This window comes from Anguilla anguilla, chromosome 9, assembly GCF_013347855.1.
Source record: "Anguilla anguilla isolate fAngAng1 chromosome 9, fAngAng1.pri, whole genome shotgun sequence".
In the NCBI taxonomy this organism is placed as follows: domain Eukaryota; kingdom Metazoa; phylum Chordata; class Actinopteri; order Anguilliformes; family Anguillidae; genus Anguilla; species Anguilla anguilla.
Window position 1 is genome coordinate 45,535,258 of NC_049209.1, and position 13,901 is coordinate 45,549,158.

General features: G+C 41.3%; 2 protein-coding genes across 3 annotated transcripts; both read left to right on the forward strand.

The window, feature by feature from the left end:
* The first annotated feature begins 558 nt into the window (after positions 1-558).
* tbl2 (transducin beta like 2) lies at positions 559-5,852 on the forward strand. Its single transcript, XM_035432008.1, has 7 exons — positions 559-1,049; positions 1,776-1,894; positions 2,366-2,550; positions 3,079-3,230; positions 3,575-3,701; positions 4,201-4,353; positions 5,093-5,852. Exons 1-7 carry the CDS (start codon positions 923-925, stop codon positions 5,550-5,552), a joined length of 1,323 nt encoding a protein of 440 aa, XP_035287899.1. The 5' UTR covers positions 559-922; the 3' UTR covers positions 5,553-5,852.
* Positions 5,853-6,686: 834 nt separating this feature from the next.
* On the forward strand, positions 6,687-13,581 carry bcl7ba (BAF chromatin remodeling complex subunit BCL7B a). 2 transcript variants are annotated; one of them, XM_035431724.1, is made up of 7 exons: positions 6,687-6,865; positions 7,941-8,016; positions 8,439-8,541; positions 9,063-9,227; positions 9,961-10,064; positions 10,672-10,728; positions 10,997-13,581. In XM_035431724.1, exons 1-7 carry the CDS (start codon positions 6,774-6,776, stop codon positions 11,081-11,083), a joined length of 684 nt encoding a protein of 227 aa, XP_035287615.1. In that variant the 5' UTR covers positions 6,687-6,773; the 3' UTR covers positions 11,084-13,581. The 2 variants fall into 2 exon arrangements, with proteins under 2 accessions (XP_035287615.1, XP_035287616.1); XM_035431725.1 differs by lacking the exon at positions 6,687-6,865 and adding an exon at positions 7,133-7,747.
* Positions 13,582-13,901: the final 320 nt, after the last annotated feature.

Sequence of the window (13,901 nt, forward strand, 5' to 3'; positions counted from 1 at the left end):
TATATCAAGTTTCTGTGCTATGCTTCTTAATGAATTCTTGATGTGTGTGCCTCTGACTGTAAATGCAATCTCCACAGGAGAAAACAAAGGCTAATGACAAGGTACTCACTGCTCTTTTATTTGTGAATAATCTATGCAAAAGGAAACACGTGAGCAGCAGTTAACACCTGTCAGTCATCCATTAATTTTCTTTTACATTGAACACAAAAATAGCAGTCAAGGCATGGAAAATTAAGGTATCCTTATCAAGGAACTCCAACAGAGCTGCTTCTGTGAATTTGTAACTGTTGAACTGACAATTGAAAGTGCATTTTAAAAAATGGCAAGACACTGCAAGGAAATATAACATATAAACATGCCTGTTATGCAAGATATACTTCTTTTTTTTTGCTTTTAGCAGTAGATGGCAGCTGTTCAAGTGATCAGAAAAAATGAGCTATTTGAGACTGACATTTGTTAACATATACTCCTAGGCTATATATGTACGCTCTATGATTCGCTCCCATAGCAGGCCCTGTCTCAGTTGATTCCACCGCTGTACAAAACGGTTTTCGGCATGTTGCAAACAGTAACGTATCCATTTACGTTATAGAAACGCAAGCTGGTTCTGCTAACAGTTAGCTAGCTTGCTAACCAATTTTGGTAGATGTATTTAGGTAGGTGGATCAAAGCGACTTTAATTGTGTTGCTCAATTAAAAAGTTGTTTTAAATAAGAAACGTTTCAGACGTAAACACTGATACACTTGCAGCTAAAACAGCTTTAGGGTACGAGCACCAAAATAATTTTACGTGTTAGCTATCCACTTGCTGTGCGAATCAAGTGAAATACAACTCTGTGCCAGTTAGCTTGCTGTACAAGTGGCTAAACTTATCGCGCTCGTTCTACTGAAATTAAGGTAACGTGGCAGAAGTTAGCTAAAGATGGAGTTTGCTGCACTATTCGCAATTTCATTATTGATAGGAGCCTTGATTCTGCTCGTTGCCGTCGCAGTGGGCAAGCCGAAAGGAGAAACAAGTCAGAAAAATGAAGAGAAAGAAGACACTACTGGTAAGAATAAGTCTAACCCTCAGTGGAGTATTTTTAAATTATTTTGGGGATAACTAGGCAGTTCCATAATTGTGTCACCGGTCCTTAGTTATTTCTGTTCAGTCGTTTGTATAACGAGTCATCTCGCAAATTATGTATTCCAAGCCAGATCAGCAATTTTTAGAAGCTCTATTTTAACTGGAATAAGGTAGCAACACGCTAGACCACTTTAGTACCTTCGTCTTGATAGCTTGCAGTAGTATCAGGCTAATGGTAGCAAGCCAACCGCTGACGAATGTGGCTGACGTGCATGTCGTTGAGTAGTGGGCATTTCAATGGGCATTTTCAGAGGAAGAACTTCTCCTATGTCATAGATATCACTGATGAACAGTTCGCGTCTACTTACCAGACATTTCAGTTGCACTTAATTTGTATGCTGAAATTAAAACGCCACAAAAGCCCCAACACTGAGAGGTAACTTAACAGTGAACAACACAGACCCCACTATGAACAAAACAGACTGACTCAGTTTTCTTTTAATATAAATAATAGTTACTGTTAACAAAATGCCTGCATATAATTTACAAAACAAACCATGTGAAACTATTTTGGTTAAAACTAGGTGACAGCCAAATCTATCTCGGGGGAAACTAGAATATGATTAATTAATTGATTAACTGTCCACATTGATTGAACCAAATGTGTGAAATGTCCCCAATTTACTGTTTTCCCATTTCTGTCCTGCAGTAGAAGAGGACGGAAATAAGGCACCTCCTTCAAAGAAACAGAAGCAGCCACAGCGTATTCGCAAAGAGAAGACGCAGCAACACACGTTTACCCACCCCCTCCTTGCGTCATCCCTGAAGGTAAGACTATGTGCTTTCAACCCGGTTATCTGCTTCAAGAATGACTTCAGTCACTGCATATTGATTTTTGCAGTGCTGTCTCAGCTGGACCTAGTTACAGTATACAATTTGTTGTGGTGAATGATCTTTGGACTTAACAGGTTAATACCTTGAGGGTGAGACTGCATGTTTATCAGTTTTCATTTGTCCGCAGTCCACTACTCAAAAATGTTTTAACACTTTAAAAAGGGACTCATTTCTAAATGCCTACTTAATTGCTTTAGTGGCTTTTGCTATTACTTTTGTGACTCCAGCCCTGACATTTCAGTAAATGGTGCTCCAAACAAACCCTCACACACAAAATTGCAACATTGTTATGCAAGGAATATTCTCACAATTAGGGCCAACAAGCAGATAAAGATTAGGTGAAAAACCTGCCAGATCAGTCTCTTGCGGTTTTCCGAGATGGTTCCCTGTGATATTCCCGCCCAGAGTCACAGCGGCAATGTCACTTGCCTGGACTTCAGCAGCAACGGGAAGTATCTGGCCTCCTGCGCGGACGACCGCACGGTCCGGATCTGGAGCACCAAGGACTTTCTGGAGCGTGACCACCGCTGCCTGCGCGCCAACGTGGAGCTGGACCACGCTACGTTCGTCCGCTTCAGCCCCGACTCGCGGTACTGGCGTTATACCTCACGTTTGTTTCGCGCGTGTCGTTCTAATTCCCTGCTTGTCCTGGAGTCGCTTTTCTCTCTGACTTTAGTTCAGACCAGATACTTTAACCTGGTTAATTTCACATAAAAGTTTTACAGCACAGCCGACTCCATGAACAGTAATCATTGTGTTTTTAAGCTGACCCCATAAAAATGTTCTTCATTACCGTTTATAAGTAACAAACTCCTATTCCGCATGGTTGGGGGGGTTCAGGCCCAGATATCTGTAAAGCTGCTTTGTGACCGTGCCCTTTGTAAAAAGCACTATAAAAATAAAACCGAATCGAATGATGTAAACCCACCTGCGGACCGTGGGTATCTCATAAAAGGCTTGTTGGAAATTTAAATGTCACCATTAAAACATTATCTAGTGCAAGGTGTCCAGCAATAACGCAGTCCACTGTGCCCATTATAAATTGGCTAATGTGTTTAGCAAGTTTAATACCCTTCAGGTCTTCTAGCGTATCTTTGAAAATGCTTTCTGTGCTATAGAGCCTTCATCACCTGGCTGGCCAATGCAGAGACCATTCGAGTTTTCAAGATGACCAAGAAAGAAGACGGTTCCTTTATTTTCAAAGCTGCACCTGAAGACTTCCCTGTGAGGCATAAAGGAATTGTCATCAACATTGGCATTGCAGAAACGGGTAAGCAGACTGGACTTATGAATCACATGGGCATTACTGTAAGCCCTCAGGTGTAGTGAGGGCTTTATTGTGCTCCCATTTTAGGAGCATTTGCTCCTGAACATCAATGTGTGCTAACTGGAAAAATAATTTAGGAGCACATGTAATTGTGATGCATTAGTGTGCTCCTAAATTTTTCAAGTAAGGAGCACGTGTTGGCCTAGAGCTCTGATATTACATTTGGCTAATTTCAGTCTCAATTAGATAATTACTTACTAGAAAATAAAGTAATAAAAAATTTGGCCAGAAATGGCGATTTCAAAAAGTTTGTAAAAATGGGCCGCTCTTTCCATGATGTATTACAGGCAAGTTCATCATGACTGCGTCCAATGACACCACCATTCTGATCTGGGACCTGAAGGGGGAGGTGCTGGCCTCCATAAATACCAACCAGATGACCAACTCCTACGCAGCGATCTCTCCCTGCGGAAGGTCTGTTATTTCCCCCTGACTAACCAGCACTTTGCCGAAATGCAGATGTGGGGGTTGACAGGTGGCTCATCCTGTTACGGCACTGTTACCTGCCCAAATCTGGCCTGTGGCCTGTGCACGATTTGTGGTAGTCTAACTCAGAGAAGGTTGGGTTTCAGTTGGCCAGGATGACAGCATCTCATTGTGAACCAGCGCCCCCTGCTGTTTGATTGGGGCCCACAACCCATCTGTGGTGCTGCAGAGAAACCGATATGATGAGAAGCAGCAGCTAATGTCACATGCTTCGGAGATTAGCGCTTGCTTGTCTGCACTCTTGTGTCAATAATGGAGGTTTCAGCACTGAGCGCTGATTGTTCATTTCAGTTACGTATTTTAAATTAGGAGAAACAGAAGAGGGAGCATAACGTATGAAACGCGATTGTCTAACGTCTATAGTGTATTTAAAAATAAGTGAAAATTGGTAGCTGTCCGTGATGGTCGCATTTTTTCTTCGGATCAGGTTTGTAGCGTCCTGCGGCTTCACTCCGGACGTGAAGGTGTGGGAGGTGTGTTTTGGAAAGAGCGGTGAGTTTAAGGAGGTGGTCCGTGCCTTTGACCTGAAAGGACATTCGGCTGGCGTCCACTCTTTCGCCTTCTCCAATGACTCCCGCAGGTAAGACAAACTCAGCATGGTGGTATTTTATTTTTGAGTGCATTAGCCTGCAAGATAACTTCATGATTTGTCCATGTGTGCAGCAAACTGACAGAGCAGGGGCCTCCCTCCTGTGGCTAAGTGGAGATGGTCCTGCAGCAGTAGTTGCTTTCAGCTGTGTAATGATGGAGAAGATTTATAAACAAATGATGCACCAACAGGCTATTGTTCTGCTTCAAACAGATGGGAACATAACTGATGTCCATGGCGACGGAAAGCAAACTGTTGTATTGTGACATTCTCAGGATCATTTTGATATGGCAGTAGGCCATTAGACTGAGTAATTACGACTTTTGTGTTTAAAATCTTTCAGTTTTAGGCTGCTGAGTGGCTCATTTAGTTAAGGCCCATGCTGTGGTGCATGGATGAGCCCCACGATCTCTAATTAAATTCTGGACCGTGCCAGTGCTGACTGTGGCCGGATGGCAATTGGTTGATCGCGTTGCCCAGAGTATAGGACGGTTCAGTCACTTAGGGGTCTGCATGTCATTGTAATCAAGCGAACCCCTGCCGCTCAGTAAGGCACCCGTGGACTGCATATTAAAGCCACATGTGATCTTCAGTTTACTTGTATTGCCCCAACTTTGTAAGAAGTGAGAAACAAGGTACGATATAAATGTGTAGCTGTACCCACCAGGGTTACCTGCACAGGTGACACACTGGCTCCTGCTTGTTAAAACTCCCTCTGTGACCCCTTCAGAATGGCGACGGTTTCCAAAGACGGGACGTGGAAGCTGTGGGACACGGACGTGGAGTACAAGAAGCAGCAGGACCCCTACCTGCTGCGCACGGCGCCCTGCCAGGCGACGGAGGGCAGCCGCATCGCCCTGTCGCCGGACGCGCGGGTGGCGGCCGTCTCCAGCGGCTGCGGCGTGGCCATGTTCAGCACGGCCACCGGCGCCCTGGAGGAGGACATCCCCGCGGTGCACGGCGTGGAGATCACGGACCTCCGCTTCGACGTCAACGGCCGCTTCCTGGCGTGCAGCGGCGACCGCGCCGTCCGCGTCTTCCACAACGCGCCGGGCTACCGCGCCGCCATCCAGGACATGCAGGCCATGCTGAAGAAGGCCTCCAACGAGGCCATGCGCCAGAGGCTACAGCAGCAGATCCAGGACGCGCAGAGCGCATTGGACAGTATCTACACCGCATCCAAAAACTGAGTCCCTCTGTTTGTGTGTGTGTGTGTGTCTCACTGCCTGTACTCAAGGAACTGTCTTAACACCCTCCGTTTGAAATAAATGGTATATGGTTGCTGGTTTTAAAAAAAAGAATAAATCATGATGTCTTTATAATAGTATTGCATTGCTCTGTTTTTCCACTTTCTTTTAAAACATGTTTGAATGCATGCATCTCCCGGTAATGCAGCTGATGTCCAGATTTCATGAAACCTTCCTACTTATAATTATTATTTTTCTCTTAATTTACCTTGATGTTCCCATTATTAAAGGTGCTAACCTAGACAGTTGGTGCGTATCCAGGTTGCTAATTAGTTGACTTTGTAACATGCGGTCTTCAACCTATACTTTGTGAACATTTGAACAGAGCATGATAACTATGATATGATCCATATTTTTTTGATGTACCTGTAATTAACAAGCAAATACAAGCTGCTTTATATTTTAGCACACATGACGGTACTGAAATAAAATAAATACTTGTGTAAAGGTCAGATCAGGAGCATACACCCTAAATTACATCTTGTATGTACTAAGTGATTTGTGTGCCCTAATTTAAAAGGACCATGTGAATTTGTTGTGGTATAAAATGGGTGGCTTGCATAAGTATGTGCAGAACAGATGCAAGAAGAGCTCAATATTCCCTGCTCGCTCATGGGCATCTGTTCAGCCCAGGTACTGTGCAGAACAGCTGATTCACTCGCTGATCATCGCATTACATTATCTGGCTGGAATGATTGTAGAAACCAATGCATTGATTGATACATTCATAAGAAATTGGTCCAAATATCTGCACAATACATGGGTTAATCTGATGCCACGGAGCATTGTAAGAAGTAAGCAAAGATGACAAGGCAGAATTTTGTTCAAAATTAATTGTCCAGGGGAGCAAGCCTAATTCTCGATGTGTTCAATGATAAAAAAGGAACGTATTTCGAATATATATCTGTATGGCATAGAATGACATGACAACACGACACGTTACATAACAGTTAAAAAACAGATCCATATAATGACGTACATTATGAAATTTTAATTGGTAATTTGACAAGATGCAACCACGTGGAAAGATGGGGAGGGCGTTCTGTCAGAAGGACAAGTGAGTGGGTGGTGTACTCTCGCGAGGTTAAGAAACCGGATAGCGAGACCGATTCGGTCGGAGTGGCTGGAGGGGCAAAATAAAACTAATAGCTACCAATCTAAAAAATGTCTGGACGCTCAGTTCGAGCCGAGACCCGGAGCCGCGCGAAAGATGACATTAAGAAAGTGATGGCGGCCATTGAAAGGGTCCGCAGATGGTGAGTGAAAAAAACCATTTGGATTTTCATTGTGTGAGAGAAAGATCTTTAAACATTCCCGAAACAGAAACTTCGGCGACAAGGAGGAGGTGCGGTTTGGGGGACTGAATGACAGCTGAGTGACAGAGAGCATAGCCAATGCTGCTAAGCGTGAAAGCGTCTCCGTAGAGACAAGTAGCTTATCGACGAGAGGCGGGACCGAAGGGGGAATTTTGAAAGGCTGATTCTGTGGATGACGCAAAGCGAGGGTGTGAGCAACTGATTTGACAGACAGCTATATGTGTTGAATTTATCACTGGAGATTAGCGCAGGCTCTGTCAAGAAAATGAAACATTTCGGTTACGTGGCCTTGTAGCGATTAAGTACCAAAAATGGATTGCCTTCTGTCTTTAGAAATAAAAAACGAAACTGCATTTGTGAATTCCCCAGGGAATCTAAGTTTAAGTTGCAGTGTCAGTGACGAGAGGCCAAGGCAGCCGGCTAGCTTGCTAACTAGCTAGCTACAGTGGGTACCCATGTAGCTAGCACAGTCTAGCTTCATAGTTCTTCTTAGCCCAAGGGCATGCAAGGGCTGAGATGTAACGATAAGGGAATTTCGCCATTTATTACGGACTAGCGTGCTCCAATTAATCCTTACAGGCACATATTTTGTTTGTTATAACTCATTAACTACCTACCTAGATTTCATCCTAAACCACACAGGAGTTGCCTATCTGGACTCATAACATCTTTGATTAATTACTGTGTTATTACTGCTGTAGCTACGTTGTATGTAGAAAATATAGCTTTGCAATTTGCATAAATCAAGGAAAAATACCTGAAATTATGAAGAGGATTGAACAAATCTGACTGCAAAAGATGACTCATTCATACAAGATTTATGTAAGAGGTGTCTAAAATACTTATGAGTGTAATTGTTATGAAAATATTTAAAATTGATATTCAGATAATTATGAGCTGGTATATTATTATTAGCTTTTGTATGAGCCCATTATGACACGCACCCTATGGAGACAGATGTTTGCAACTGGACAAATAAATAAAAAATAAGCAAAAATGGTGCACCTTTCACCAGGGAGAAGAAGTGGGTGACTGTTGGGGATACCTCTTTGCGGATATTTAAATGGGTACCTGTGGTGGACACCAAGGAGGTAGGACTTATCAAAGACTTATCCTCAAACATTTGTCCAAGTTTGCAGGACTAATACATTAACTATATACACTCGGTAGCCTGCTCCACATATAATACCTCAGTCTTAGAGGTGGTGTAACAGTGGCCCTTGGCAGTTGAACGTAACTTAATAAAAATGAGCTAGAGTTTTTGCTGTGAATTTTTATCTCAGTTTTAGTGGATACCTGGATGTGAATTTATCAGTGTCATTCACCTGTATTATTTGACCATATGGCTCATGTTTAGTTTCACATGTTATCTGATCCCTTTACCATGTATGAAGCAATCATACTTAAGTAAGAACATTTAATTAGAGTCTACTAAGGGAAGTGAAAACACAGTCACCGTGGTGTCCAACAGTAACCACTTCTCTGTGTGTGTCCCCGTGCTGCCGTTCTCTAGAAAGAGAAAGGCAAAGTGGGTGCTGGAACAGCAAGAGAGCGGAAAGGCTTTCCTACAGACACGGCCTCCGAAGATGCCCGTTCAGTCCTCCTTGACTTCCAGGGTGAGCCAGCATTTTGATAGTTTAAGAACATAGTAGCTTAGCAACGCATGAATGCATAATGATAAGATTTGGCCATTCCACCATCTAGGCTCATCGTTTATCTAAAGTGTACAATGAGCAATATTTAGCACTGCGTCAAGCCATATGGTTCTGAACACAAATGTCCTCCCCAGTGTTTCGTTCCAATCATTTGGATTTGCTAATTTGCAGAGTTTTATCCAGGGGGTAGAACTAATTAGTCAAATCAGCTGGCTGAGTTCATGGATGGAAGAAACACATTGCAGGAGTTTTACTTTCCTAGACTTTCCACATGTGGGACTTTAACACCGCTAGGGTCTGGTCTCTGCCTCTACATACGACCCCCAGCACTCACAAGAATAGTATCCCAGTACTGCAGGCAACTGTTCAAGCCAACTCAACATATTACTCTTTTTTCTGTGGTGTGTTCTGCACACCTGAGGTAATCAGGTATTCTCCCTCCACTCTCCCGGTTTCACCCAAAGTCCTTGCATTGTGTGCAGATGAGAACAGCAACCAAAGCTCCCTGTCGGACATGTACCATCCCAAAGTGGACAGCAGCAGCAACTCCAGCCCGCAGCCCAGTGAGCCAGTTAGCCCCGCCCACACCTGTGACTTCCGCACCGACGACTCCCAGCCCCCCACGCTGGGCCAGGAGACCATGGAAGGTGAGAAACCAGTGGGGCACCACGCACACGCAGACACACGCCTGTATGGGTCCACATGCATGCACTCCTGGTCGAGGGGGCAGTGTAGCATAGTGGGTAACTGTGCATGTAACCGGCAGGTCATAGGTTCGATTCCTGGGTAGGATATTGCCGTTGTACCCAAGGTGCTTCAGTATATATCCAGCTGTATAAATGGATGCAATATAAATAATGTAAAAAGTTCTGTAAGTCGCTCTGGATAAGAGTGTTTTCTGAATGCCTGTAATGTAATGTAATGTAATGCTCCTTTGGCAAGTGCTCTGATGTCAGGTGGATCACACACATTTCCATAGGAGACCAAAAGGTAACCCTACCTATTTCAGTGTGATAGCAGGATAAAGAATTAACTGTTAAAACATCTTTTAGGTCGCCTTCTGTTTTAATGTATTTGGAGAGATGCTGATGTTTTTATGGGTTATTTGACAGTTGTACTAAAGTGGGCTATCCGGTGTTGTTTAAGGTAGCTTTTTCAATACATGGAACTGTAATGCATAATTTTGAATAAATAATAAAAACAGAGAATAATTTCTCAGTGAATGTCAAGGTTAAAAATTAAGAATGAAATGTTCCATCATAATTTAATACTGCACTTTGGCTTTCAATGTTGTTCATGTCACCAGATTTGTAAACAGACGCATAATTTGGTAAATGACGTGGACATGACGCGTTGGTGTTTGTGTTCACTTGTGTCCAGAGCCAACATTGCAGACATGTGAAGTTGCTGACGAGCCACCAACACTAATCAAAGAGGACCTGCTGCCCCTCACCGCCCAGGGGAAGTACCCGGAGTCCCTACAGGTCTGCTGAAACGACAGAGCCGCATGATCTTTTGTGTCAAGTGCTCGCTGTACACCCTACGCCACCATCGATGCTCTCTGTTTCTTCCCTTCACCAGTGATTTGACGGCTTAATTTTCTGCTTTGTTGTTATCCTCTGTATTTGACTTCCAAAACTGCGAGGTAGGACCATACCTGTGGGGCATGAAAGGGATGAGGTGGATGGGGAAAACAAGTACTGCTTATTTTATACACTTTCCACAGATGCACGGAACAATCAAATTAGACACTATAGTGGTCATTCTTAAATATGGCATTCAAGACCAGAGGTACTGCTGGTTTTTTTATTCCCCTCTAATCTGGTACTGATGTAATCCTTGAACAGTTAGTGAGTGAGTACGATCTGTGGCCAATCAGTGACATTCATTTATCATTTATTCTATTGAATAGAATATCAAACCTTGAGGGCCAGACTCACACATTTCCACACTGCGGTATTTACTAGCGGTGTATCTGAACCTGAATGCCCTATTCAGAAATGCACAGACAAATGTGTTCTATGCAGATATTTTTTCTTCTTGAGGCTGACCAATGATATTCAAAATATTTTCTCTTTTTTTCATTCGTAGGTAAGTCATGGAAGTCCCATGTTACTACAGAAAAGAGCTTGTGATTCACACGAAAAAGTGAGCATTAACTGCAAACGAGCCACATTTTCCAATGACAAAAAACTAGAAATGCATGTCGCGATCTATAACTGTATGTAGGTCCGTTAGCTAACTCAACTCAATCAACTCGTCTTGATGGAGGAGTATAACAAAATAAAACAACAGTAATTTGTTATGTGCAATAGGGCTCATAAGGCTTGTGAGCCTCTGCTCTATATGACTTTGTCTAGCTGCGGTGAACATAATATAAGGTGGACTGAAAAGAGTGATGTTATTGCATTTGCAGGAGGAAGAGGAAAGTTCCGGAGCCCCGCCACTAAAAAGGGTCTGCATGGAACAGAACTCCATCCTGCAGGCAGCGTCTCTCAGCTAGCCCACAGCGCCAGTGGGCTCAGTCGAAGTCAGCGTGTCTCAAAATGGCTGCAAAAGACACATCAAGGACCAGACGTGTTCAATGGAAGGAATGTGTTTGCATTTACCTGATACAACTAGCTTGTACCATCTTTTCCTCCTACAAATGTTGCATTTATTTTATTTTATTATTGTTTTATATTTTTGCATAACTTACAAGATGCCGTTTCATCCAGGATATGGATGCTAAGCCAGAAACTTAAACCAAAAAGCCAGAAACGGTCGCTGACGTCTGCTTTTGGCACCAGTGTGAACAAATAAGTTAAACTGAAGATGTTGAATTGAAATTTCTTTTTTGTTAATTGGGAACTATAGCTATATTCAAAATATAATTTCAGAGTGTGCATTAATTTTTTGTGTATGCAATATGATGCAACAGGGCTTTGATGTTACGGGCAGTTGTAACAAAATAATACAAAAAAAAGCCATGCTTGGTGTTGTATTGTTACATTACGCTTGGTTCGGCCTTGAATATAATTTTTATGTGGAGTCATTGTAAATGCATGTAGATTATTTACCATGAGTGTTGGTTGATGGGTATGTGATATTTCAAAGATTTTCCATGATAATTACTTAGATGTGAGGATGTTACCTTTTATGTGAATACACAGATTTTCAAAGATATTTGAGCATACAAAGTTAGTTTGTGGAAGTCTGTTTTTATTAAGACACAAGACAAAGTCTAATTGGTTTAACATTATGGGATGCTGAAATTGCCAATCTACCTTGGGGTGCCCATCATCCATATAATCATTACTATTAAGTGATTAAAAGGCATACAGACTTATTCTCTGAAAGACCTATATTCCGTTTTACTATTTTCATGTAGCACATGTATCCAGTTAGAACCTAAAATTTGTTTTGAATTCTGAGAAAATGCTTTTTTTATTTAAAAAATTATACCTAGGGAATGTTTTAAGTCTGACATAGAAAGCTCTTCTAAATATGTTACCCGTGCAAGAGTGTTTGTCCAACTATAGTAGTTTTTTGTCCTTCAGAGAACCATTCCAGGTGCTCTTTAATCAAAAAACAAAAACAAAAAATGTATCCTTAATTATGCTACTTGATTAAGCATGTAGTTCAAGAACATGCTTTGCCATATCAACAGTACTGATAGTTAATGACTGTAAATTCATCATCTGTTCATGTAAATGCATATTCCAAAGCATTTCCTTCCGTACTAAATGTATGTACATTTGTATTTTAAATATGGTAAACCAGTCTGCATGTTCAGGCTCTCACTATGACACCAAAGCACTAGCGTGGCTTTCTCGCAATGCAACAGCTGTGTTTCATAATTTCCATGAAATATTCATTTCATCCAGGTATAGTGTGTACACTTCACTCTGAGATGTTGTTATTTAATTTGGGGGTATTAATAGCACTTTTAATTTATTATCCAATTTGATATTTAAAGAAAACCTTGCTGTATTTTCTTGTTCTGACAATCAGAATTTATTAAGTAACTGATTTAATAAGAGAATTGATTATAATGTGTGAATAAATGTATCTTTTCAGAGTTTATGGAAGAATGGCTTTACATTTTAAAATGGGAGTAAACTGGTTGTTGAGATACTTCTCTCTTGTAGAAATAGTACATCTGGCTCTAGTTTTACCCACTATTGGGGCAGTCCAAAAATAGCATTACCTACTTTTGCTGACACTGGGGACTCTAATATTGACCAGATAGTAAAACTGTTTTAATGTTTACTCTCTTGTGATGTAATCGTGACAGTACAATCATTACAAAGCACTCCTCAGGCCACAGCAAATATACAAGTTCTCCTGAACTAAAATTTTCTAACAAGAAAACACAGCCATCGGTTGAGACGTTAACCACTAAAAAAAGAATTTACAACCAAACTGTATTTGCTTGCTGAATACTGTGTTAAAGCACATAAAAATCAGACCATTTAAGCCAAAATGTTTGATGTTTGGAATCAATGCAAGAAGTGAGCAATTGTCACAAAACAAGCAGCCGTGAATGTATTATGATTTCTAAACGTGTGAATTTCAAACGTCTGGCATGCGCTTTGTTAAAATATGGCTTTATATGACATTGAAATGTGTACCACATGCAACAGTGATTTGAAATAGTGTAGGGTTGTACATTTCTGTATAGAGCTTTGACATATTTTACTGTTTAATTTACATTTGACTTACTCTTTCAATGTTTATTTTCTGTGTATGTTCCATATTTTAGCATATTCATGAAGCTGATATGCTATTGTTTAAACCTGTTGGTTGAAAGACTAAAGTAAAAGACTCATCACAGCCATATTTTAAACAGTCTTATTGCAAAACTTGCTTTTTGTCTACAAGTTCATTCTTTCGTTCTACCTTTCAAGAGGGACTTTTGGACAAGAGTTTGTAAAAACTATTTTGTTGGAAGCTGAAAAAAGTATTTTATTGTAAAAGAGAACAACAAAGAATTTTATAAAAGAATGTGGGTTTGGATTATATTTGTGCCTGTGCTTTTGTCATGTTCTGTACGAATGCAGCAGCTATTCGCTCAGTTGATTCATAACACATTTTCTCAGTAAATGACAATTGCAATATATGCCGGAAAAGTTAAGTAAACAGTGTGGATGTCTGTGTTGTACTTTATATATGACCTGGCACACCACATCTGACAGAACTGCTGAACGAAGATCAGAACACTGATCAGAACACAGAACACTGAAAATAAGCGAAATAATTAAAAGAACCTCACTTAACATTTTATTCTAGGTTCAAAATGTTACAACCTTTGCAACGGCCTTACGATTGTTAGTCAGACC

What these genes read in the sequence shown, in the direction of transcription:
- tbl2 (XM_035432008.1), top strand. Translation starts at nt 923, where the DNA reads ATGGAGTTTGCTGCACTATTCGCAATTTCATTATTGATAGGAGCCTTG. An exon ending in GCGATCTCTCCCTGCGGAAG is followed by an intron (nt 3,702 to 4,200) that starts GTCTGTTATTTC and finishes TCTTCGGATCAG; the next exon opens with GTTTGTAGCGTCCTGCGGCT. An exon ending in TTCTCCAATGACTCCCGCAG is followed by an intron (nt 4,354 to 5,092) that starts GTAAGACAAACT and finishes TGACCCCTTCAG; the next exon opens with AATGGCGACGGTTTCCAAAG.
- bcl7ba (XM_035431724.1), top strand. Translation starts at nt 6,774, where the DNA reads ATGTCTGGACGCTCAGTTCGAGCCGAGACCCGGAGCCGCGCGAAAGAT. An exon ending in ATTGAAAGGGTCCGCAGATG is followed by an intron (nt 6,866 to 7,940) that starts GTGAGTGAAAAA and finishes ACCTTTCACCAG; the next exon opens with GGAGAAGAAGTGGGTGACTG. An exon ending in CTGTGGTGGACACCAAGGAG is followed by an intron (nt 8,017 to 8,438) that starts GTAGGACTTATC and finishes GCCGTTCTCTAG; the next exon opens with AAAGAGAAAGGCAAAGTGGG.